This window comes from Heloderma suspectum, chromosome 2, assembly GCF_057233095.1.
Source record: "Heloderma suspectum isolate Gila_16-S chromosome 2, 16-S_ref, whole genome shotgun sequence".
In the NCBI taxonomy this organism is placed as follows: domain Eukaryota; kingdom Metazoa; phylum Chordata; class Lepidosauria; order Squamata; family Helodermatidae; genus Heloderma; species Heloderma suspectum.
In genome coordinates, this window is record NC_139459.1 from 251,016,827 (window position 1) to 251,043,904 (window position 27,078).

At 43.6% G+C, this 27,078-nt stretch overlaps 1 protein-coding gene and 1 long non-coding RNA gene across 4 annotated transcripts in view; one reads left to right on the forward strand and one right to left on the reverse strand.

Moving 5' to 3' along the window:
• The window catches only part of LOC146354381 (uncharacterized), an 87,028-nt gene extending 73,275 nt beyond the window's left edge, over positions 1-13,753 (forward strand). The window contains exons 6-8 of one of the 3 annotated variants that reach the window (XR_014788376.1): positions 3,996-4,256; positions 11,628-11,842; positions 13,150-13,753. This is a non-coding gene — a long non-coding RNA (uncharacterized LOC146354381). The remainder of the gene's footprint in view (positions 1-3,995; positions 4,257-11,627; positions 11,843-13,149) is intronic. The other 2 variants (XR_014788377.1, XR_014788375.1) reach the window with 2 other exon arrangements.
• Positions 1-27,078, reverse strand: part of LOC146354382 (uncharacterized) — a 185,137-nt gene that overhangs the window by 63,215 nt on the left and 94,844 nt on the right. Inside the window, exons 19-26 of the mRNA XM_084838718.1 lie at positions 25,468-25,683; positions 23,815-23,958; positions 19,848-20,011; positions 18,027-18,139; positions 13,701-13,816; positions 3,382-3,600; positions 2,321-2,473; positions 1,593-1,753 (exon numbers count right to left, since the gene is read on the reverse strand). Coding sequence (XP_084694844.1) covers positions 1,593-1,753; positions 2,321-2,473; positions 3,382-3,600; positions 13,701-13,816; positions 18,027-18,139; positions 19,848-20,011; positions 23,815-23,958; positions 25,468-25,683 — 1,286 coding nt within the window. The remainder of the gene's footprint in view (positions 1-1,592; positions 1,754-2,320; positions 2,474-3,381; positions 3,601-13,700; positions 13,817-18,026; positions 18,140-19,847; positions 20,012-23,814; positions 23,959-25,467; positions 25,684-27,078) is intronic.

Here is a 27,078-nt window from a genome sequence, read left to right on the forward strand (position 1 = left end):
AACTGTGCTTTTTACTGTGTGCCTTTTAGTTTTAATTTTTGTGAACTGCCCAGAGAGCTTTGGCTATTGGGCAGTATAGAAATAAATAATACATACATAAATACTCAACAGGTATGTGTGTTTCCCACAAAGATGACAGTAGGCTCCTATACTTTCAAAGTTCATGGCAGATGGAGAAGTAAGAGGGGCAGTTATACCCAAGATGCAGTGCTGAGAAAAGCTCTACCTATTACACTTCTGTCAGAGGCACAACAGCCCTGCAGGAACAAAATAGCTGATAACTACACTTCTATGTGGTGCTGTCAGAATGCATCTCACTACTGATACTGTTTAATAAAAGCTGTGGCCCTCTCTCTGTTTGTATGCTGGTTAGCAGAGGCCCATCTCAGCTGGGGTCACAGATGTCTACATCAACAGGAGGAGGACAGTGAGTTCTCCAACACAGGACCCCATTTGGGATTGGACTCTACACCTTGATGATAGCCATGCAATTGATGAAGGCAATGAGCAGGTTCCAGTATCTCAGTGGGCCTATTCACACACGCATTGGGGGGTGCGGTGAGGTAACTACAGGGTGGGTGGGCAGAGAAATAATGACACATGGGCTGTCAGATGTGTGACCATAGAGAAAGTCCATGGCAGCTACAGCATCGCCTGCAGTGGCAGACGTTTGAGCTGGCAGACTCTATGGTCGTAGCCTTGAAGTCCTCCGGAACCCATTTAAGCCACCAGGAAGCCCGCCAGACAACACAGTAAGCCACCCCGGAGCAGCTGAACCCTTTTGCAGGGGGTGGCTTACTAACCAAGAGAAACATGTCCCCCCCCCCCCCATGCCAGCTAACCCACTGTGGTAAGCAAAAAAAAGCTTAACCACCACAGCTTAGTGTGATGTCTGAACAGAGCCATTGTCTTCCTGATTCTCCCACCATGGTTATTGCTGTGGTGATAAACCAACTGGTGATGGTGCATGGAGTGAAGGAATAGGGGCGATAACAGGCACTAGTGAACATGGGAGAACTGTGGCTAGATGGGAAGAACACAGCTGGGGAAATTGAAAGGCATCCTGGGGCATAAATGAGTCATACAATTATCTGATTAAGAGCACTGTTTGAAATGCCAGTTTATATGACTGGCAATAGGAAGGGTGGGGACTTGGAGTGGCTGCAGGATGAAATCATTGGGACTTATTCCCAAGTAAATGTGCTGAAGAATCAGTGAAATTATTTGAAGAAACAAAATTTGAGGAATGGCCATATCAGGAAACAGTTTCTCCTTTAATAAGTTGGTCAATTTCATGGGGTTTTTTTGGTCAAACCACTGCTTCTCTGCAGCCATATTCCAGGTTCCCTTCACACACACACACCTATGGGATGCTGCTCAAGTGGAAAAGATCCACGCAATTGGACAGGTATGCAAAATGCTTATATTTGAAAGGAGAAAAGGTGATATATAGATGCAAACATCTACAATATTTTGTGGTTTCTAAAAAGAACAGAAGGGAATAGTCACAGAACCAACATAATCAAATCTAACTCATAAACCAACCACTATCCACTATGAAAACAGTAAAAAAACCCACTAATTAATGGTACCTTTTCATGACTGTTTGTAATTTTGACTAGGTCTGTTCCCTTAAATCCTTGGCATGCAATCCTGGCATTGGCCCATGTGGCTGTTTTTGTGTCTTCCACATAGTAACATGACTTTGAAAAATAGTACCACTGGGGCTTCTTTGGGCATGGGTCTATGAAAACTTAAAAGATAAAAATAATAAGTTGTAATATAACTTTGAAAAATAAACCACTAGATATAACTACATAGATATGAACTTAAATGAAAGCCTTTCCAGCTTTGAACAAATCACCCTAAATAAAATAATAATTACAGAATTTCTATAGCACTTCATAAAATGCAAAGTACTTTACATATATTATTTCAGTAACAACGGAGGTTTGTTAACAGTGCTGGTAACCTTCAGTTGTTATCTGTCTGTTACAGAAGGGCGGTGATAGTTGAGGGGTAACTGCATGTGAGTGCAACCCACCTAGTGAGTTTGTGACTTAGTCTCTTAGCTACTACAATATTCATCAGTTTCTGGTGTCATTTTTATATAGATACCTAATGCTAAGATGAAATATACATTTTAAAAGGTAGGAAATATTGAAGGATGGGCAGTAAAAGCTCATTAGTATAGGGAGGGTTAGGGTGACTTCTATAGAGAAGCTGAGAAAAATAGAAGGCAGTACTAAAGGAAAAGCAAAGGAAAAATTGGGAAAGCAAAAACAAGAAACTAATGTCTAGAAACAATACCAATTTTTACCTTCGTCAATACACTTTGGATCAGGGGAGTCTATGCTACACTTGGTAAGGCCAGTGGCTACACATTCCCCAGTAACAGCATGGCAAGGAAGGTCATTGGAACACGTCTGGCATCTGAATTGACAATTTGTCCCATGAAATCCAGGATTACAAACTAGAAAAAAAGATCAGAATTAAGTTGCAGAAGAATAAACTAAGAACCTGGTAACAAGCACATTTCTCTCCTACAATAAATTGCTTCAGGCATATAAATATCTTCCAAAGTATATTAACATCAACTGGCTCCTGGTACATGCATATTTACTCAGAAGTCAAGTCCTATTGTGTTCTTTCTTACTACCACCCCGGTAAGTGTGCACAGGATTGCATCCTTAGTATTTATATAGTTCTTTTTGTAAATGCTCAAAGTGCTTCACATACTGTATATTGTGAGGATACTAAAGACAGGCCAGTATTATTAGCCCCATATGATATTTCGGAAGGGGGCATAAAATGAATAAAGAATGGCTTTCCTAAGTCCATTTAGTGTGTTATGAACAGGAGACTTTGCGGCTCACGTCAGTCTTTTAACCAGCTATTTAATTTCTAATTCAATGTAAAATGTCCTATATGATAAAATCCTATTTGATCTGAAAAGGACTAAAATAACAAAATAGTAATTCATGCCATGTTTTGATGCTGACATGACCATTTCCTCAGGGCCGCATCCCATATTTGTATTGCCAACACCTAGCCCAGCTAGCCATATTTAGTTTTGGAACCAAACAGTTCCAAAATGATTTAGATTTAAGAAATGGAAATGTAACTTAAAACTAAATAAAAACTCTACCATTTAGGATCAAAGTACTTCTGATACAATTAAGTTCATTGTATAAATATGGAACAATTGTTAGCAGCGATGGAAACAGGATTCCATAGGCAGTAACAACAAAGAGATGTGAATAGGAGCCAACATTATATGCATTTGCCAGTTATCTGTTTGCAAAACATTTCAGAAAAAGGCCCCAGTAAACATGTAGGCTTTTACAATGTGTACAGATCAGTTGATTTCAGGTAACTCACCAGACTTCAGATACAGTATATCAGCTGCATTTAAACTTTTGAATACCTCCTTTCCACTGACAATATAATACACGCCCTGTGATAAGACGACACCAGTACAGGTAGTTCTCTCAAAAATGCATTCCTCCTGAGCAGATTCCAAAGAGTAGAAAATTCTGGGTAACGTTTTTTGCCTCTGTGGTATTATGTGGCTCGTGTATTCCTGGAATATATTCACACCTACACAAAAAGAATTGCAGACCATGATTTGACCATCTGTTTAAAGGTACAGCATTAAGATGACACATGTTCAACCTGACTGATAGCTCTCTTTAGAATATCAACTACATCTGAGTAGGACCTTGTCACTGTCATCAATGAACTGTTAACCTCTAATTTTTGGATTATTACAATGTGAACATAACAAGAGCTATGCTAGATGGACTAACGGCCCATCTAGTCCAGCATTCTGTTCACACAGTGGCCAAGCAGCCCCACATGTAGGACATGAGTGCAATAGCACCCTCCCACTCATAGTCGCACCATAGATTTGTATAAGGGCAGTATGATATTGGCAGTTCTATTCTCAATTCCTTTCCTAATTATGCCTAACATGGAATTTGCCTTTTTCATAGCTGCACACTGGGTTGACATTTTCACTGAGCAGTTAACTACAACCCCAAGGTCTCTTTCTTGACCACTCACTGCTAGCTCAGATCCCATCAGCTCATCCTTGGAAATACACCCTGTCCTTTGCACTTCAAGAGAGCATCTCAAAGCCTCTCCTTGGCATGTCTACTCAACACTGGCAGGCAACACTTTCAGAGACCATCGCAAAATCAAGCATTCCGGCATGTCTACTCAGAAGTAATCGGAATAAAATGTTATCAATGATGGTGAGTTGTGATAGTGTGTGGAGCAGTGGCACCAGACTGAGACAGCAATTGTGCTTAGGAGTTACCCCAAAGATTGCCACTCTGAATATTGATGATGTAGGAAACAACATAGAAAGCAACACAGAAAGGGCTGAAATGCTCTGGACGTATCTGAAGGTCTCAGAAGTGCTCCATAAAGAAACAAAGTATCAGAACAAGGTCAGAACAAGCCAGAACGCATGAGGATGGCACTCTGGCGGCCTTAACATAAACACAATGACAATGGGGCGGGGGTGGGCAGGTGGGGTGAGAGAAGGTAAGGGGGATGACGTCCTGATATCATTGTGTCCCTGGCTGGAATGCCCGCTCGAGCTTCTCCAGCCAGTGCTTCTACCAGGGATCTAGCTTCTCATACACTGCATCTTTCCCACTGGGGAGGATGTGGGGTGGGCAAAGCCACCTCAACTGAGTTGTCAGGTGGAAAAGCCCTCTTCCACCCAGTACCTTGGCCAGGAACCTAACCTCACCTGCTCTTTGCCTTCTCCCATTGGAGGACATGGAGCAGGTGAAGCTGCACCAACTGAGACACAGTGGGGTTCACAGTTTTGCTGTGCGTGGGCTTTCCGCAGCTGCGGCAAGCCTGCATGAAGCAGAGCCACCTTGACCAAGTTGCCAGGTAGAGGAGTGGTCCTCCTTCCTGTGCCTTGGCTGTGGCAACTTCTCTTGCCATGTACTTTCCCCCATTGGGGAGTATGTTAGATGGTTTGCAGAATAAAAGCACTTAGGGTCGCTTCAAACCTTTTAATTTAGCTACATCATAAGCTCCTTCTCTTTGAACATATAAGCAAGACAGGTTGTTTACCTTTAACTGTAGTTCATCGAGTGGTCATCTGTGCATTCACACATATGGGCTCTGCGCCTGCACAGAGCCTCCATTCGGGAAACTTCTATAGCTGAGGAACTTTTTTGGTGGGAATACTCCCCCACCGTCCCACTGCACATGTCCATGTGGGTTCCTGCCTGTCTCCTTAGTTCCTTGAGACTGCAGAATAGTCTCAGATCCGAGGGTCCCTCGGTGTCAACATCAACAGGATATCAACACCAACGAGGGGATGGTGGGTGGGTTGTGTGAATGTACAGATGACCACTTGAAGAACTACAGTTACAGGTAAGCAACCTGTCTTTCTTCTTCGTGGTCTCTGTGCATCACACATATGGGCAATTAACAAGCCATCTTACCAGACGAGGGTAGGTATCCTATTGGAACACGGAGGAGAGTACTGCTCTTCCAAACGTGCAGTCTGATTGAGCATGTACGTCCAGCTTATAATGCTTCACAAAAGTCAACAGGGTAGACCATGTTGCAGCCTTACAAAGGTCCTTTAAAGCCACCCCTCTCCCGAAGGCTGTCGATGTTGCCATAGCTCCAGTCGAATGTGCTCGGATTTGATGCAAGGGCTCTTGTCCATTGAGTTGGTATGCCAGTGTAAAGGTTTGAACTATCCAGGCAGCCAGCCTCTGTAATGACACAGGCATTCCCTTGTCAAGTCCTGCATAGCAAAGAAATAATCTTTCTGATTTCCAAAATGACTCAGTCCTAACTTTGTAAAAAGCTAATGCCCTTTGAACGTCAAGATTTCTCCAGGTCTGAAGATGGTGTTTGGAAGAAAGCTGGAAGCACAATAGGTTTGTTGAGATGAAATTCAGAAACCACTTTAGGAAGAAAAGTGAAGTCTGGATGAAGGACAACCTTGTCCTTGTGAAAAACTGTAAAAGGAGCATCAATATGGAGAACACACAATTCGCATGCTCTCTGAGATGATGTGATAGCCACCAAAAAAGTCACCTTCTATGACAGTAGATGGAAGTTAATAGTAGCCATAAACTCAAACAGCTTTGACGTTAATGCCTGTAATAGTAGCGAGAGGTTCCACTGTGGGGCTAAGTCCTTCATGGGAAGAACCAAGTTCCGCAGCTCACGCAAAAACTGCTTGGTGAGAGGATGGGTGAAAACTTAAAAACCTTGCATCTGTCCCCTCATAACTGAAACTGCTACAGCATGTACCCTAATAGAGGAATACTTTAGACCCTTCTCAAATAAATGATGAAAGAATAACAGGATATCTGAAATTGAGCTGGAGGAAGGACAAAAACCTTTAGAAGTGGCAAAATCCTCAAACATTAACCACTTGCTATGGTATGATCGCCAGGTAGCTGGTTTCCTTGCAGTGTCCAATACCCGCTGCACCTGTGACAATATGAGTGCTCTATCCTCCTCTGTTGAATCCTCCATGCCATCAACATCAGGGTGTGCAGGTCCAGATGTCGGAGCCAGATGTTGGAGTCGTTATCGGTCCTGAGAGATTAGATCCTGCTGGAACGGGAGATGAAGAAAATTCCCTCCTGCCATATCAGACAGGATCATAAACCAAGGTTGCCTCAGCCACCGAAGTGTGATCAATAGACAGTTGGTCTTCTCCGCCTTGATCTTCACTATCACCCTCAGAAGCAGAGGAAATGGGAGAAAGAACAGTGTCCCACTCCACTGCAGGAGAAAAACGTCTCCCAAAGATGAACAATCTACTCCTGCTCTTGAGCAGAACATCTTGCACAATATGCAACACCTTGCACAATTCAATGGGTTTGTGAACAGCTCCACTGATGGCCAACCCCACCGTCAGAATAGGCGACGTAGGACACGGGGAGACAGTTCCCATTTGTGGGATGCTTGGTCAGTCCGACTGAGAGAATCTGCCAAAGTATTGTTGTCAACCAGATGACTCTCGGGACAACCCAATCATAAATCTTGAGAGTGAGGCCCACCAGCTTGGATGAATGAGTCCCTCTCTGTTTCTTTAGGTGCCAAAGAACACAGAAGTTGTCCATCAGAATTTGGACGTGTCCACCCCATAGATAGGTCATGAAAGCCCTTAAGGCTTTCCACACTGGCAGCAACTCCAGGAAATTGATGTGAGCCCATCTTTCTGTCCCCAACCATAGGCCCCAACCATTCGTAATATTCCACAATAGGCTCCCCAACCGAGACGAGAGGCATCTGATGTGAGCACTTGAGATGGAGATGGCTGAACCAACAGCGTACCTTGACTGAGATTGTTTGGATCCACCAACGAAGAGAGGACACAATGTGGTCCAGTATCCAGAGCCAGGTTCGATTAGCATCTGTCTCATTGTGAAAAACTCGGATAAACCAGTTCTGTAATGGTCTCATTCTCAGACACGCCCACTCCACCACAGTCACAGTTGCGGCCATGCGCCCTAAGAGACACTGAATAATGTGAGCCAACACCTGCTGGTAAAGAGCGCTTGCCAAGGTGATTAACTGATCCCAGTGCTTTTGAAGGAGATATGCGTGATCTGTCTTCGAGTCCAATACAGTCCCGATGAAAGAGACAACCTGAGTGGGGAATAAAGTCGACTTCTCCTCATTGAGACAGAGGCCCACAGCATCAAGGAGATTCAAAATAACTACAATGGGCATGATCCAGAAACTCCTTGGAAGGACCGCAAAGCCAATCATCCCAATATGGGTAGATCTTGATGCCCTTGACACAGAAGTGTGCACATACTACCGATGTGCATTTCATGAACACCCTTGTAGGTGTTGCTAGTCTGAAGGGTAGTACACAAAACTGGAACATCTTGGGTCCAATCGCAAAACACAGGTATCTTTGATAACGCTTCCACTATGCCAATGTGGAAATAAGCATCCTTGAGATCCACTGCCATGAACCAGACACCCTTCTGAAGGAGCGGTAGGATTGTTGCCAGCGTAGTCATTCTGAATCTCTTTGGTGTGATAAACTTGTTCAAGAGTCTTAGATCCAAAACTGGATGGAGTCCTGTCCCTTTGGGGAACTGCAGAATACCGGGAGAAGAAACCCCTGTCCGTCTGAGCAGAGGAGACACATTTGATGGCACCCTTCCAAAGAAGGGACTCTTGTCTCAAGATATAACAGTTCCAACAAAAAGTTATTCGGACAATTCCCATGGGAGGGTGGGGGGGGTGTCGAATTCGATCTTGTATCCTCGGCGAACAATCACCAGCACCCAAGCATCCGATGTTATTGCATGCCATGCTGGTAGAAAAAGAGAGAGATGGTTCCCCAAAATTAGAGTAGGAAGAGGTGGGAGAACGCTTAAAAGTTCCAAGTCAAAAGATGCCATTTGGAAGAAGTGTCAGTCTTTGCTGATGAAACTTGGAGGAAGTTTCTGATGAAACTTGGAGGAAGAATACTGTTTTCTCTGCTGCTGTTGTAGCTGGTACCAAGGGACACAATCTGCAGATTGCCGCTGAAAGTATGGCTGGTACCGAAACCAACGCCTTGGTTTGTAAGACTGTTGTTGTTATGGCTGTCCTATGTCCATCTTCTTTGCTGTTGATCTCACTTTTTAAACAGAGTCCATCTGGTCATATGTTTTAGAATTAAATAAACTCTCACCATCAAAGGGTAAGTCTTCAATTCTAGATTGTGCTTCTGGTGTTAGTCCAGCTGAATGAAGCCATGCATGATGCCCTAAAGCCACAGAGCTTACCATGGATTTCACAGTCAGCCTGATGACGCACAGTATTAATTTGTTGATGAGAAAGTCTAACTGCTTCCACCTAAAACATTCTGGACAGCATTCTCTGATCATCCGAGAGGTAAGTACACAAAGAATCCATCTTCTCCCACAAAAATAATTGATATAGGACATAGTCCCCTATGTGCCTGCCCGGACCTTAAGATCATCATCAGCGGCCCTTCTCCGTGAGCCCCTGCCAAAGGAAGTGAAGCGGGTGGCTATTAGGAGGGCTTTTTCTGTTGTGGCACCCCGGCTCTGGAATGAGCTCCCTAGTGAGGTTCGCCTGGAGCCTACATTGTACTCCTTTCGGCGCCAGGTGAAGACCTTTTTATTTTCCCAGGCATTTTAGCTTTCTAAATTTTTATCTTTGCTGTTTTAAATCTGTATTTTAAACTCCTGTACTGCTGCTAGGTTTTATTGTGGTTGTATTGTTATATTGTGGTTTTAATGTTCTATATATTTTAAATTGTTTTATTGTGTGTTGTTTGGTTTTAGTTTCTGTGAACCGCCTAGAGAGCTTCGGCTATTGGGCGGTATAGAAATGAAATAAATAAATAAATAAATAAATAAAAATACCACAACATCATTGCCTGATAGTTCGCGACACAAAGCCCTAAGGCCACAGATGAATAAAGTCTCCGTTCCAATAAGATCAAGTCTGTGTCCTTTCTTGTCAACTGGAGATGTATGCTATTTCTGGGACCAACCTTGAGCTGATTCAACTATTATTGAATTCGGACGAGGATGAGAAAAAAGGGAAGCGGCCTCTTTTGCTTGAACCTTATACATTGATTCCAGATGTTTCGAGGTAGGAGCTATTGAGGATGGGGTATTCCAAGTTTGTTTCACAGTCTGGAGAAGAGTGGGAAGAAAGGGAATCGCCACTGGTACCGATGTCTCTGTATACAGCATCAAACACCGAGTCTTGTATATGTTCCATGGGTTGCTGCACATTGATTCCTAGAGACTGTGCCATTTGCATTACCTGCTCTGAGAAATGACCCAGATCTTCGGAAGGGGAGGCTCTGTCTCACATACCCACAACATCGTCGGGAGATTAAATAGACGGAGGTACAGAGGAATAGGACAAGGAATCTTTTTAAAAAAAAATACTTTTAATTATATTTTTTATCTTTATAAATGAAATAAACAATACCAACAACCTAATTGGTAGCTACAGTGTCCCACCAATACAATATTCTTAAGAGGACACAACAATAGCAGAAAGGAGCAACAACAAAAAAGGGGGGGAATTATTTAAAAGGATTAAATTTAAACTCTAGTACACACGGGCTTCAAATTCCATTCACTTAAAAATTATACCTATAACATTGATAAAATTGCAATTCAATACAGCATGATTAATCTTACCATGTCATCAGTCTTATAACAAGGAAGCAGGCCTACAATTCATTTCCAGTGACCATATAGCCAGTCTCATCATCATCATCATAAAAAAGGAGAGAAATTAAAAAGGATAAATAATGATAACAAATCACTAATAAGTTTTATAATGTTATATGATAATAAAGATTAAAAACAACCTTTCAACAATCAGTAATACATCTTATACTAGATATATCAGTGAGTGTGCATATTTCTATGCACCCTCAAACAGTATATTTAGGTACAGTATGTCATATCCATTTTATAGAAGAAGGATTTAAAAAATAGAGAAAGAAAAATAAGAGAAAGCAGATGGATATATATATAAGCAATTAACTCTGGCCTAATCTGAGTCACTCAGACTAGACATAACCAGTTAACAAAAGCTGTTCATGGATTCCAGTTTATGGGGCTATAACAGAGATCTCACTCATTTTTGCATTTAGCCACGCCTCTGCCATTTCATGATTTGAGAACTTCTTCATCTGACCTTCAAAAACAATGCACAATGTAGCAGGATATTTTAAGTAATATTGTAAGTTCATTTGTTTTGCCAGATTTTTCGCCTTGATGAATTGTCTTCTTTTCTCAGCAATTTCTTTAATGTAATCTGGAAATAACATAACTTTATCTTGTTTCCAAAAAAGATTTCCACCCCCTCTTGCCAAACACAGGATATAATTTTTTGTGGAGATTCTTGCAAATTGGACTATAATCGTATAGGCAGTCCCTTTGGCATTTGGCACAAAGCATGCCTGCTCAATATCAAGTAAATAATCAGATGGCACAGGGAGTATCTCATGCAAAAGCTTATGTACGAAAGTAGACAAATTTACATCACCAGGCACATCCTTAATGCCAATTATACGTACATTAGCTGTGTGAGTAAAAGCCTCCAGTTGAGAAATTCTGATGAGCGAATTGTTAAAAATTGGTGATGCAGTTTCGTTGGCTGCCATCCTATCTTCCAGCTTGTTAACATTCGCCTCCATTTTTTGCCAAGAATTGTTAATTAAATCCACAGCCCCTTGCAGGGTGGTGATGGAATTTTGAATTACATCCAACCTTTAGTCTGTTCAGCTAACTGCAAAGACAAAGTTTTTATCAGAGTAAATAACTCCCCTATATTTTCAGTTCTCGGCGCCTTTCCCAAAGGAGTGGGCCGAGATGCATTTCCTTTTTTTTTCTCCTTGCTGTAGCCATGTTTCTCTTCAAAAAGATATTGCAGGTCCTCAGATATCCTCAAATATTGTTAATATTTCTTAAATCATTCCTCATAATCATGGCTTATTTAAAGACGAGCGTGGGGGGACTGGAGGCAGTGGCAAAAACACACCTTGGTCTGGTGGGTGTGAGATTGTAGCTGAAGGGCCAGTTCTATACAGAGGAGAAACCGCTCCTAAATACCTGTTTCAATCATAGTACAGATCGTAATCTCTACGCAGCCGCCAATCATCACATTGCTAAGATCTTGGAGGAGGCATGGACCAAGCAGAGAGTCGATCCCACTCTTGATTTAGAATCCGAATATTTCTCTTCATGGTATCTTAACGGCGATTGGTATCGAAGGACAGAGTCCCTCGGAACGGCAGATGACTGAGACCTTCCAAACTGAAGTGACTGTGATTCTCAATCTGGTATGCTTGCAGATGGAGATTATGAGCAATGATCCTGAGAAGTGGGATCAGCTCAGTATCGAACGGGATAAAAATCTATGATCTTCCCTACAGAGGAGACACTAATGGTGCCATGGCTATTGGTACTGATGATAGCCTTGGAATTGCTGAATTCAGAAGAGGGGGAGAAGGAGGGGTCGCCAACTCCAAAACCCTCAGTGGAGTCTTTTTAAGTACCTTCCTCTTCTTTTTGTTTGATACAGCCTCTGGTGCAGGCTTGGTATGTTTAGCCTTTTTTAAAAATCTTTTTGGCTACTGAGAGAGGCAAAGAACGACCTGGTGTTGGAGGGTCTGTCCATCCCACCTCTGATATTGATTGAGGGGGTGAAGCTGCGGTAAGTTGAGACATCTCACTTTGCACAGAGGCACCGGAATGAAGCTGAGACTTTCCAGTATCCACGGCTTCCAATGCCCCTTTCCACAAAATCACCTTTAATCTGTGTGAGCGATTTTTATGGGCTTGTTTTGAGAAAGACTGGCACTAGTGGCACATCTCTACCACGTGAGACTCCCCAAGGCAAAAGAGGCACAAGGAGTGTCCATCAGAAGGGCGGGAGTTTACCACCACAGTGGACACACTTTATGAAAAGGGCCTTCAATGCCATACGCTGGAAGAAAAATTGAAATAACAAACAACTATACTAACTAGGGATGGCGGAGAATTTCTCCACGAGTCTTCGGGAGGCCGAGTGCCGACGCATTTGGCCCCCCGAAAGTGTTGGGGAAATTCTCCGCCGGCCCCCCCCCCCCCCCGGGATGGGACTTACTGTGGCCAAATGTCCCTCTCAGTGGCGGGTCCCGGCGGCGGTTCGGCAGCGTTTCATCAGGGGCGGGGGCAGCGGCCGGTCTCCCAACCGGCTGCCGCCGCCGCCATTACAAAATAAAAAAGTAAAAAACAAAACAAAAACACACACCCGTGATAGGCTACGTGACGATTTACGTAGCCTATCACGGCTGACTTTGCAAATCTAGCCGTGATAGGCTACGTTAATCGTTACGTAGCCTATCACGGGTTTTTTTTCCCCACTTTTTCTTTCGCGGCCAGGGAGACGGGGCGCTTCTCCCTGGCCTGAATTTCGGCCGGGCGAGGCGGGGCGCCTCCCCCCCCGGCCTGAATTTCAGCCAGGTGAGGCGGGGCGCCTCCCCCCCCTCGCCTGAACTTCAGGGGGAGAAGCGAAGCGCCTCCCCCCCACCGCGAAGCAAGCTGCAGGACAAGGTAAGTCCCTTTCGTACATCCCTAATACTAACTACTACTTTTTTTTTTTAAGGTAAGAAGAATAAAGAACAAGAAAACTTCAGCACTAACTCACACAAAAAAATGTGGAAAACATTCCTGAAGAGGCAGCTGTGATATCAGTTGAAAAGGAACTGAGGAGACAGGCAGGAACCCACTTGGACATGCACAGTGGGGCAGTGGGGGAGGGTTCCCGCCAGAACGTTCCTCAGCTATAGAAGTTTCCCAAGTGGAGGCTCTACACAGGCGCAGAGCCCATATGTGTGATGCAGAGACCATGAAGAAGAACTGAGGGGCTACAATCAGACGCAATACGTGTGCACACTACAAAAAAGAGTCACATATGATTTTCAGATGTGATGATCAACAGACAGCTTTCATGCATTTTCCAGCCTCTCCTCCAGATGAATAAAATGGCTGGTATGCAACAACAGAGGCATCCAGGAGCCACCAAAGCATTAAGCAGGGAGATGAACTCTAGGAAATGCTTCACTTGCCTCATGGGAGATACACTACTGAATGGGAATATAAAAGCAGAAAAGGGTACAAGGAGGATAAGAAACAGTATAAAAAGCAGATACTTACTTTCTGGTCTTTGACATATAAAATAAAATTTTTCATTGCATTTTGCTGAATGCAGTACTGACTTATCTTTGAGAAGAGTACCACAGCCATTACGTGTCTCCCCTTCTATCTTTAACCTAAAGGAAGAGGCAAAAATAAACTATATATTTGGTGGGAACATTATATAATGCATTACATCCCAGGTCAGGAATTAGTTTTCTGGAGGTGGACTACTTTGAAAACAGAGCAAGGTGCTAGGCTGGTATCTCAATCCCTTGCTCTCTTGTGGACTGCTGACAAATTCTATTAGCACAGGTGCCACTTGCTCCACACGTTTGCTCTAGCATGACAACTGGTTGCTGCACCTCTCTGCGATGCCCGTTTGGTCACAGAGCAAGATATAGGGTGCAGTGCTACGCAGGGATGTGTTCCTGAGGAAGAAGGAGGAGCAAAGTGGACTCAGCCTGATCTTTGAGATGCCAGCTGAGCCCCAATCTGGCTTCACTCCCCCACTCCCTTCCCCAAACCAGGAAGGTGAGGGGGGAACAAAGCTGATTGAGCCATGGCCTCAAGGAATGCTCCTCGAGATGGTAGCAGTCACTCTTCTGCCCCCTCGAGGGGGGAACACTTCAGGGAGGGAGTGGGGCCTTGCCCAAGACCTTCATGGGCTGGTTGGGGTGGCTTTCAGTCAATGTGTTGGAGGTTCCCCATCCCTGGGCTTCTGTATGCATAGCTGGAGAAGAAACACTGTGAAACAAATTCTTTCCTGAACATCAAGCTTGTGCCTTTCATTCCAGACATTCACAGACTTTCACAAAACTCCATCACTTTTTTTTCTTCTCTTTACCCTTCACGTTCTCAGGCATACACAATAATTTTAGAACTCTTCCTTCCTTCCTTCCTTCCTTCCTTCCTTCCTTCCAGAAATCTGATACTAACTGAGCAAATTACAATATAGACGTATACAGTATAATTTAGCATATTACAGTATAGCAATAAAAATGAATGAGACAAGTGGGACCTGCAATGAAAAGGAAGGTTTCTTACCATGAATTCCTGTTTTCTGCATCTTCTAGAGGGCATTCCAAGACTTTCAGGTTAGTCCCTCCCGCTGTACAATAGGCAGGATTCATGAAATTAATCCTTTCCAGGGGAAGGGGCCATCCTGCCTTTCTCAGAATGAACCAGAAAAGCTAAAATCTCTCAACCCTAAATTCCCAAAGAGGAAAAGGGAGGGGCTAACCCAATGATGCAGAATGCCCCCCAGAAGGTATAGGATAATAATATGGTTCCAAGGTGCAACAGGTGCCCACTGTAGCCAAAAACACAAATGGATCAACAGAACATAAGGGACAGGTAGGAACTAATCCAAGATTCCTTATCCACACCCCCAAATGTAGAGTGATGGTTATGATAACACTGTGGAGAAGATCACTGTACACCAACAGCCTGAGTATGTGGAATGCCCTCCAGAAGATATAGAAAACAGGAATTCATTGTAAGAAAACTTCATTTCTCTTGTATCTTGTATCCAAGACCTTCAAGACACAAAAAAGCAGTACCATCCCTGGGTGGGACCACAATAGACAAAATAATGCATATTCACCCGTCACAGAACCCTTCTGTCAAAGGCAGCATCTACAGAAAAAAGTAACATCAACCTTCAAGTGTTTTGCAAAGGTGTGCAGAAAAGCCCAGGTAGCTGCCGCATTAATCTCCTCCATGAAAATGTTACCCCTGAAAATCACAGGAATGGCCACTCACCTGAAATAATGTGCTGTGATCCCCCAGTGGAGGACACTTCCCTAGAGACTGCTAGGCCAAGGTAATACATTTTAGGAACATAGGGAGCTGGCTTATACTGAGTCAGACCATTGTTTCACCTAGCCTGGTACTGTCGGCACTGACTGGCAGCGACTCTCCAGGCTTTCCAGCCCTACCTGGAAATGCCAGGGATTGAATCTGGGATCTTCTGCATGCAAAGTTTATGTCCTGTCACTGAGCTACATCCCTTCCCCCTCTCAACCACAGAGGCAGGAACCTTCCTGCTCAGAATACTATCATGGTGAGAAACAAACAAAGCCTCCATCTTTCTGATTGAGGCTTTCCAATCCAGGTAAAAATGGAGTGCTTTCCTGACATCCAATTTACATCACACCTCTTCCTGAGGGTGCACCTGCTTAGGAGAAAATGAAGGTAAGGCTATTTCCTGTTGCTAATGAGACAGAAAGGGAGAGTCCATTCTAAGAACTACCTTGTCCTGATGAAACACACAAAGCTGGGAATCAGAAGTCAATGCCCTAAACTCTGATTGGCCAAGGTAACAGCCAACAGGAATACAGTCTTGAGCATAATGATCTTGAGAAGACACATGGGCAAGGCCCAAAAGGAGGAGCCATAAAAGCTGTAAGCACCCAATTTAGGTTCTGCATGAGAAATCTATGGGTAGTAGGGGGGTTAATGAGTGCTGCTCCGCTAAGGAACCTCCGAACATGGGAAGTGAATGGAGAAGGACTCTCTTCCTTTGCACCCAAGTACATTGTTCAAGGCTGCAACCTGTGTTTTAGCATGCTAATACTAAGCCCCTTAAAAAGACCAGGCTGAAGAAACTCCAGAATTCCCAAAAGTTGTTCTCTCCCCAAAACTCTACCAGAGCTCTGACACGAGGAAAGGTAGATTTTCCAAGTATTGCTGTATAGCCTTTTAGTTGAACAAGACAGTATTTAAAAGACAACGGAGTATTTAAAATTTCTTCAGAGTAGCTCAGGCAGGCAAGCCAGTGCTGCTCATGCTCCATGCAGTCAGACTGAACATTTCCAAATGAGGGTGGACTATGGAACCCTCAGAGGTCCCCTTCAACACAGAATACTCCAGCTGTTCTGGACAGGCAGAATCCAGGAACCGTAGGCACCTATAAGTCATTGTGGGACAATCAAAATCACTTCCTCTGAAGGACTTGTGGAATCAGTGGAAGCAGAGAGGAACACATAAATGAAGTTCTTGGGACAAGGACTAGTATGAGTGTTTTCTTCCAGACATTCCTGTCTTTAGAGTCCTCTGTGGGGGAGTCTGGAAATCACCTGGAGGAGATGCATGAGGAAGAGGACTGGACCACCCCTCCTCCACCAGTTGCGTGACTGACTCTTTGACTTCTTGGGCAATAATTTGTTTGACCCAGTGGAGAAAATTGAGGCAACTGGGGAAGAGAGGTAAGGCCCCCAAGACAACTCAACCCCCATGCTCTGCATGTTGTGTTGCCTCAGAAGTTACCCTTCCCTGGGCAACTTCACCTGAGGCTGTGGAAATCCCCAAGTTCCCTTGGAGCAGAGGTGTGGGTGCTACTTGTCAGAGTACTTTTCATGCTGGAAAACAAAAGGCTCCTGCAGTCTGGCTTTCATTGTGGGATGGGGGGAGGGCCGAACCTGGCCTGGATTCTGGCATGCACACTTGAAGGCCTACCTAGCCTGGTTAGGGTGGCACAGCCTTTGATACTCTTCTGCTCAGCCAGGAAGACCCTAGTCATGAGGAGTGTGTACAATGTTCCAGCATGGGGGGGGGGGTGGATATCCTTCCCCACCGAGATGAAGCCAATCCAAATTTTAAAATTGCCCCACAGTTTTAAAAAAAAGGTCGCCTCCCTCCATGTCCAGTCCCCATCCCTGTCTAGGATGTGTTGAGCAGAGTGAAGGAAGAGGTGGGGGGGGGGGGGTTGGAAGAAATAAAGAACAGGTGCTGAGCTCACTACGCGGACCCTGTGAAGCCATCATGAGGCAGGGACAGCCCCTCCCCCTGGATAGGACAGATTTGGTGGATGTTGCCTATTGTCTTTAAGTAAAGGATAACACTTGGAATTCCCTCCAGAAGATACAGCAGTTAAAGTATAGAATAACTCTTCAATGTGACTTCTTCCTGGATAGCCCATTCCATTCCCCTCCCATTGTTTCTGATCCTTCCCCCCATCCCCCCCCCAAACAACCCCATCAGTCAGCAATCTGTGGCAACTGAGCATGTTCAGTCCTCATTGGGCTCTTTTGTGTTTTTTTCCTTAAGGTTTTTTGTGTGTGTACCTTTTGGGGTTCTACTAAGCCAGCTGATACCTCCCTCTCATATGTTGCTTTGGCCATGTGAGGACAGGCACTCAGAGAATAAGTTCACTATTAGTGTATAGGATTGCTTCGTTTTCTAATAATTTAAGCTTTAAAAAACCACAGCATCTAATTATTCAAATCTGGCTAACAGAAGTATATATCCACACACTGCGAACAGTTAAATAGGCACTGAAGCAGCATATCTAAATAGTCTCCTCACTGTTGCATTCACAAAAGGCAGTAAATCTGAAAATCTTACCAATTTACTTTAGTGTTTACTTTTTCCCCATTTCCCCATAGCCACACTGATTTCTGTGAATGCCACTGCATTCCAATCCACATTTGTTCACTTATCATCTCTTTCAGCCATGTCTGTAGGACAAAGAAATACAACATATTAGAATTTGATAAACATCATCATTATCATTATTTTAATTTCTATACCACCCAATAACTGAAGCTGTTCTCTGGGCAGTTTACAATTATTCATAAAAAATACAACAACATCATCACAAAATACAGCATTATCATAAAAAGAGTCTAAAAGTTTTTAATACACAAAATTTAAAACAATTTAAACAGTTAAAAACAACTTCAATAGACATAATATTTTTTAAAATAATACACCTGTTCAAGACAGCAGACATAAATGCCTTATCATATGACATTAAATGCCTGGGAGTAGAGGGCAGTCTTAACCTGGTGCTGAGAAGATGACAGTGTGGGCGCCAGGCAGGCCTCAGTGGGTAGCTCATTCCAAAGTCAGTGGCCATCACTGAGAAGGCCCTCTCCCTTGTTTCCACCCTCCGAAACTCCCTTGAAGGTGGCACTCAGAGGAAGGCCTCAGATATTGATCGTAGTGTCTGGGTACGTTCAAACCAGGAGAGGCGGTCCATCAGGTATTGGGGTCCCCAGTGTATATGACTTTACAAGTTAAAACCAGCACCTTAAATTGGGCTCAGAAGCATACAGGCAGCCAATGCAAGTGGGCCAGAATTGGTTCCACATGCTCATTTTATTTATTGTATTTCTATACCACCCCATAGCTGAAGCTCTCTGGGTGGTTCACAAAAAGCTGGGCCCTTCTGGGGCTGCCACATTTTGCATAAGCTGCAGTTTCTGAACAGTCTTCAAGAACAGCCCCACGTAGACATAATAAACATTGTTAAAATTTGGGGCATGATCTCAACACACATCAAGAATGCAACTGCATCTTCAGGAGGGGACTAGCATATGGCCCAATTCTTCCTCCACACAAAAGCAAAGGGGGAGGGGGACAGCACCCATTCTCTTCCTCCCCAGCCACATGCCACTTACAATGCAGCTACCATTACTTGAAAAAGGAGGCCAGTGTGCACCACCCATAAAGCTATCCACTAATTCCCTCCTCCCCAGAGCCTTGGCCTACAAGTTATCCAAAGCAAGGGTAGGAGAGAGGGAAGAAGGCTCTATGTTTTTGGAACACTCCTATGCTGTGTGTAGGAATGACCCGTTTCACACATAATGAAACCCATGGGTTGTTTAACCCATGGGCTGTCGGATGCTTCCTCTTTGCTTCTGGTTTAGAACAAGCCAGGGATGCTCTGTTCCTTGCTTGTTCAGTGTGACATGCAAACTTGAAACCCAACAACAAACCATGGGTTAAGACAAAAGGTGGTTTCCTGCTCAACAACTTAGAATTCCGGGTTTGCACATCATGCCAGACAACCCAAGAACTGGGTTATTTTCTAAACTGGATGCAAATGGGAAGTGGCGGGCAGGCAGGAAGTAGCACTCTCACTTGCTCCTGCACAGCACTGACCAACCATGGGTTAATTATTGTTAATTAACCCAGGCTTGGATATTACGTGCAAACTCTGTGTGTTTGTGTGTATATAATCATGCAGAATTCCCTCTAGAAATTAATGCTGTAGTTTCATATTTTTTGCCAAAAAAGTAGCTTTTTAAGCCCCCCATGGAATTATCTAAGTTCAAGTAAATAAATGTTATTTACTACTTTCAGTAGCGGGACCAAGAAATGTTAGAAATGAATTATTCTGCAAAAAGCTAAGCTTTTACATGTTTTTTTAAAGATTCCAACCTTTTCCTCAGGTTCTTCCAGCTGAAGTAGCCTTGTGCCTTTAAAACGTTTGCACAGTTGCTGAGCTTCCTTCCATGTCACTTTTCTATTTTTTTCTATCAAGTAACATTTTCCTTGCCAGTACCACCAACCAGTACCAAGGGAGCATTTCAAACTATACAAGCCTAACACCATCAAAAGAGAAGACAAAGTTGCAAATATAACTTTCTCTTAAATATATGAATTAATCTAATAGACATATGTGAAAAGTATCTTCTCACCATCTCCATCATTTTTTGTTCCTATTCATATTCTAATATCCCCTTGTATCTTTGGCAAATTAACATTTTCAGAATGGGGAGAAAGCCTCATGCACCCTGTTTCCCCCCAGCGATCCTGATCAAGGCGGCTGATCCCCTGCTGCTAATAGTTCTAGCAAAACAGTGATCTTTCCTGTAATGGAACCACCACAGGGGGTAAGCCTAAAGCCTTCCCACTTCCAAGTGATTCTGATCATGTCTGGCTCAGTTGCAGTGAAGCAGAGTCTTTGCAGAGCTCACTGGAGCGTGCCTTTTTTGCGTCTGTTTGTCTTTTCCCCCACCTCCACTCCTAGTTAGGGATACATGCTTTGTGATGCACCTTTAGAACCTGTTCTCACTAACTTCCAAAGTTTGGTCAATGGGGAGATGCATGTTTAAATGGCTCTGCAGCAAGTGCTCTGAAGGGGTTCCCATCAATCATCTTCTAGTTTGGTTTAGTATTTGACCAAAATATTTGGTCCAGCATTTTACTGAACTTCATGGGAATGGGGCAAAATGCTCCCTAACATCAGCACAAATCTGCTGATCTTATAACTGACAGCTATATTCTCATCAGGACAATGTTGTCCACCAAAGTGTACAGTAATAGTATCCAGGAGTTCCACAAGCAAACCAGTGAACTTCTAATTTGGGCAGAGATTTCTCTTCTGTCTATCTCAGCAAAACATTTAAGGCGCTGGGGGGGGGGGCGGCTCAAAGTTGATAGCAGACTAGCTCAGTAGGACTTTGATATAATACTTGGAATGGGCCCTTCACCCAAGAGAATGCCAGCCAATGGTAGACCTCTTTGCCATTCCTCCAAATGCCCAGACTGAAAAATTCATGACAATACAGTCTTGCCCAGTTGCTACAGGTATGGATGTGTTAAAACACCCAGAGGCCAAACGCCCCACTGAAGGGCTGGGTTTTCACAATCATGGCTGGGGAAATAAGCCACAGCGGCTTATTTGCCCCTCTGTATGTGTTGGTAGCATGCTGGGTGATTAGCATTATTAATCTCGTCAGTGCAGCTCGTCATGTTGTGTAAACCCAGCCAGGGTGACTTGTTACTCCCTGGCTATAAGCAACCCTGACCAGGTTCACACATGACAAACTGCACAGCCAAGGGTAATTTTGCTAACCCCCAGCATGTGACCAACACACACAGGGTGGTTAACAAGCCATCATGGCTTATTAACCACCCTGCGATCATGCAAACCGGGTCTAGCTCTTTCTTCTGTTCCCACAAGTGCATCAAGGATGTGGGCACTGATTGTGAGGATGATTCTTGCGGCTCCATATTGGCAGAGACTACCATGTTTATCAAACCTGGTAATCTGTTGATTCAAGGGACCTGGAGGGTGTTTCCACCAGCGATTTACTCCAAGCTAGATGTGTGTTGAGGCCGTTAGGGATACAAGACATCATGGCTATCCAGCAGCCACCCCAGAGCTTTTCAGGGAAAAACTGGATTTCCTGAGACTGCTTAAAGTCCTATTCTTTTCCTTAAGTCGGGTTCTCCCCAGTATAGTTGTTGTATGCTCCAACCCCTGCATTTAGCTCAGGTATGCTAGCCCTGCTCAGGAGTGTGCCTTTCACCATGACCCTAGTTGAGGGGTGTTTCCTCCCACTGTGCTGAATGAGGCTTGCCCTCTGAACACCCACAGAAATAACAGAGAAGCCCCTCAATTGACATGGCACATGTTAAAGCCCAATTCCTTAAGTGCAATTAAGTGCGATCTCAAGGCTCTGATTCATTGCCTTAGGAAGTAACTACTTCACAGCTTTCTTATAGAGATCCTGTGCATTAAAATGGGGGCTTTTTTCTGTCTCTTTCCCACAACAAACCTATTAGTGTCTTCTCAGAAGTAACTCCCATTGTGCTGAATGAGGCTTGCCTTTGAATGCCCATATCAGAACTTACAGAGATTCTCCCTCAATTGAAATGGCACACTTTAGAGCCCAATTCCTTAAATGCGATTAAGCACGATCTTAGGAAGTACTTCACAGCTTCATAATAGATAACCTGCAGGTTACAATGGGGGATGGTTTCTGTCTTTGTGTTTACTACTCTTTCCCACAACAAACCATTACCATCTCCTCAGAAGTAACTCCCATTGTGGTCAATGAGGTCCTGCGGGTTAAAATAGGGGCTGATTTCTGTTTCTGTTCTCCCCCCACCCCACCCTCTTTCCCACCACAATAGGCTGACCATATTTCCTTGAGACAAAAACAGGATGGGGTTATGTAATATTCTGTATTCATGAAAAACCACAATATAACAAAACAACTGCAGCTCCCTTTGTGGTCTCTCAGGCTATAAGAGACCTAAAAAACAACCTAAACTCACTGCAAAAGAACATGGAAAGGGGTGCAAATGAATAGCACTAATTTACTGCATATACACAAAAAAACCACTCATAAATATACATATATAAAATACTTATAAAATATCACATGAGCAGTAAACAAATCTGTATGGCATATCACACTGAACACTCTAATGCAGGGCTGCAGTGGCCAGACTGCAAAAAATCATACACATACACCAAGAAGAAAAAAAAAGGAATGAACACCCCGACTGCTATCACAAGCCGATATATGCTAATGTCCCACCGGAGAGTTCCGCTGTAATAAAAAAATAGCTAACAGCCTGTTGAACCGAAATATGAGTCTGAAAAGTCTGAATCAAACTGAATGTAGGGCAGAAAGAATCTCTACGGGCGGAATGATGGTAGAAATAACAGTAAGACTCACCCTCCTGGCTCCCACACGCTGAATGGGGCTTAGCGACTGCCTCTTGAATTCCCTGCTACTGCAGACAAGCAAGGGGGTGGCGTCTGATCGTCACTAGCTCAAGAAGCCTGGCCCTGACTGGATAAAGTCAATGGAACTTCCTCTTTCGTCACACTAGTAGTTTTACTGCACGCATTGATTAGCATAGAGCCTTATGATAAATGCGTTCAGTTTTTTACAAAAAATTAAAAACGGGACAAAATTGACATTTATATTAAAACGATGGGACAGTCAGGAAATATGAAAAAAATGGTACTGTCCCATTTAAAATGGTACGTATGGTCAGCCTACACCACAAGCATATGTGTGTCTACTTGGAACTAACTCCCATTATGCTCAATGAGGCTTGCTCCTGAAATGCAGGTGCATCTGGACTTTCAGGGGAATGGAAAATGGGGGGAGAGGGGGGAAGCCTATCTAACTGATTGAGCAGCCCCTGCCAGTCAGATGATGTTCACTCCAACCCCCGCCCCCACAGGAAGTATATTCTGTGAAGCGATTTTTACTACTGCGGAGAATCTGCTCGTGGAACCCTGCCCACAGCAAAGCCGATTCCTTTTAAAAAAATCTAGTACTCCTCCATTAGCTTCTCTTTCCATTGTCGTGGAAACACGGCCCTGGAAACTCCTATGTAGCAAGGGCCTCTGCATTTATACTAATGATCACAAACTTTGACCAACATAGCCATAGTCATTCACTGTCGATATCAAGAGCCAAAATTTTAGTTGTTCTCAAATAGTGAAGCAGGTTTCCCACAATATTTCCAAATATTTATTATTACATAGGTTGAATAATGCTTGGCTGCTTAAATAATCATGCACCATAAGACCATCTATACAATTACTATTTTTACATAGCTGTTGGTTTTTAAAAAGGAAAGCAAACCCACTCACCAAAAGAACATGTACCTACACTCCGAGGTGCAGCACAAACAATGGGACTTTCACATGCTCCACTTATGGGATGGCATGGTTTATCCCAATGGCAGTGTGGGCATTCAGCTTCACAGTTTGTCCCATAGTATCCATAATCGCATGCTTCAAAATAATAACAAAGAATAATAATAATTCAAAGCAATGCCTTTCATAAATTATCGTCTTGTAATCTTTACAATAGCCCTGTAAGTTAGGCCAGTGTTATCCCCATATGGTGGGCTGAGGCTGGGCTTGCCTAAGGCCACCTAGTGACTTCATGGAAGAGGTGAGATTTACACTAGGGAATTCCCGATTCATACATTAGTCTCCTAGCACCAACAAGTAGAACACTCATGCAGGAAGATACTCAGGAGGCTGGATACAGACATACATAATTAGAATGGTCAAGCTGCTGTGGAACCACACTCACCCCATTTTGTTTTGGAAGTACATGTTTCTCAGTAGCATCAAGCTTAGGAGAAACTGGTTCTGCTAGTTTCCAGCAGAAACAGCTGTGCACACAATACTGACTGGCTAGGGACTTGTACCATCACACTTCCATTTCCCCACTCTCTCCAAAACAGCTTTCCCATTTAAAAAGCAAACAAACAACTGACTTAAAACACACAGAGGAAATAAGGCATCAAACAAATGTTTAAGTGGGTACTTTTCCTAGATAGGTTTGAGTTTTTTGTTTTTTTAAGTGTTGGGGGAGAGGCTAACAGGAAGAAACCAGCATTCAGAGCAGAAGCTTTACATGTTATATGTACCCACTCTTGTTTGCTGGTATGTCTGTATTAAGTAGGGATGTGCATATCCCCTCGATCTGCTTTGGAGGCCGATTTGGAGGTCCTGAATTGGTCCTGACCCACCTTGGCCTGCTCCAGAGCCAGGGCAACCCACTTTGGGCTCCGAAGCTGAAGCAAGATCCAGAGACGTGAAGCAGTCCCCCCAGCGAAGCAAGCCCCCACTCCCTGCTGCTGTTGAGCAATTCCTGGCATCCCATTCCACACACACACACAGCCGAGCCACACAAGACCTTCCGCTCCTTACCTGGATCTATTGGGAGCACGTGCAGCTGTCGGTCTCTGTAAGGGTGCCGTCTTTTTAAAAAAAAAATGGCAACTCTTCTTATTGGAAGAGGAATCGCCATTTTCTTTCAAAATGGCAACTCCGTCCAAGGCGTCTATGGCTGCACGCACCCTGCAAGGGTCCAGGTTAGAAGCAGGAGGCTCGTGCGGTGGCTGTCCAGATTTGGTCGAAGAGCTTTGGAGAGATCCAACCTGCTTTGCAGTGCCTCAGCCTGATCCTGAACCACACTGCTTCAGTCCAGAGTGCCCCGATCCACCTCTAGATTCGGGGTTTGGACCAAAGCAGTGCATAGCCCTAGTATTAAGGCTTATAGAAAGAAACTAGCTGATTAAAACAAAATGCCAGAAGTTTGAAATCAGAAAGAGGAACAGAAAGAATGCAAAACTTACAAAGTTTGAGAATACAGAACTTGTTTAAAGTATTAGAATGTTAGAATCTACCATACAAACTCGTATTTTAATATATGGGAAACTTAATGAGATTTAACATTCATTCCGTAATTCTATACATTTGAGTAGGAACTCAGACAATTATGACTACCTGATTTCAAAAAAGTTATACTTGGACCAAAGGCTCCACCAACTAATGTAGGGCCATTTAGTATGAAATATCCATATTGCCACAATCCATAGCCAATACACACAGACATCTGTTTAATACATTCTTCCCTTGATTCATTGTAGGTAGAATTGGCTGATGAACTTGGTATCTCTGAGATCACTACTGAATCCCAAAAGCCTGTATATACATCAAGGTCTGTAGGGACGAGAAAAACAAGTACTGAGGGGAAAACAAATCTATATTTTAATATATATCAACAATACAATATCAACATTAGATTCTCATAAGCTGTGACCCACAAATTGAACATGGGTCATCAGCCATGTATTGCTACCTGTCAGTTACTTAATAATTCTGTTTTTGCAGTTGTATCACCTTGATTTAGGATGAAGGAATGATTGCCAATGAGTACATAAATACAGTATGTAACAGACTTTGGAGTTTGGTTTACTGTATCAATTCACAATGCTTACATAATAATTACAGCTGGTCAAATCTTTTCTCAGAGTGAGTAACAGTGGACAAAAGAACACCTCACAGAAAGTTACCATACATTCTGAGTTCAATCTTGAAGATACACAGCAAGTACAAAGACTTAACACAATTTGCCTAATTTGTATATCTCTTGGATATATCAAATGATTACTTAGAATTCCTCAACTCTCCCCAGCAACAGCTTTAACAGCTGTAAACTGAAGAAAAGTTTCATTACTCTCTTAGTATGTTCTAGGTTGGTAGTACCTACTGACTCCTTATCTTACCTCCATTCTTGGCACAAAATACATACCTCGTACCAGAAAACCTAACTATGGTCAGTATGTGATGCTTAAGAAAAGCAGGTTGCTTACCTGTAGCTGTGGTTCTTCAAGTGGTCTTCTGTGCAGTCACAGATATGGGTTCTGAGCCTGTGTAGAGCTATTTTCAGAACTTTCTAGAGTTAGGCTCAATTTTTGGTGGTCCTATCCTGAATGTGCATACTCAAGGGGAATGGCTCCTGCCGTCCCACTCAGTTCCTAATGGAGCTAATGTGAAAAATGCAACAGCGCTTGTATAGAGCAAGTGCACTGCAGTAGGGATCATCAGCTTGTAGTAGTGCTGTATGTTCAATGAAATCCAGTAGGAGAATCAATGGGTGGATACTGGGAAACCATTCCTAGGACCCTTGTAATAAAGGAAAAGACAAGGATCCCACCTAAACGCTGCAGTCCTGTTCGGATAGAAGGCAATGGCATGCTGGACATCTAAGTTATGTAAGGACACCATCAATGGTGAGGCAAGCAAGGTTTGGAATAAACACTGCTACGACTATGTCCTGGTTAAGGGAAAACGCAGAGACCACCATAGGCAAAAAGACACCTGAAGTGGAGCCTTTTTGCTTAAGGCAAAAAGATATCAGGTCGAAACACAACTTCATCCTTATAGAGACCAAATATGGGAGGTTTGAGCAGAGACCACAAAGTTCACCGGTCCTCCTAACAGCTGTGATAGCATGAAGAAAGTAGCCTTAAAGGTGAGCAAATGGAAGCTGCAAGGAGCCAAAGGCTCAACAGGCTTCACTAGCTGTGCAACGACTGATAGGTTCCAAACCAC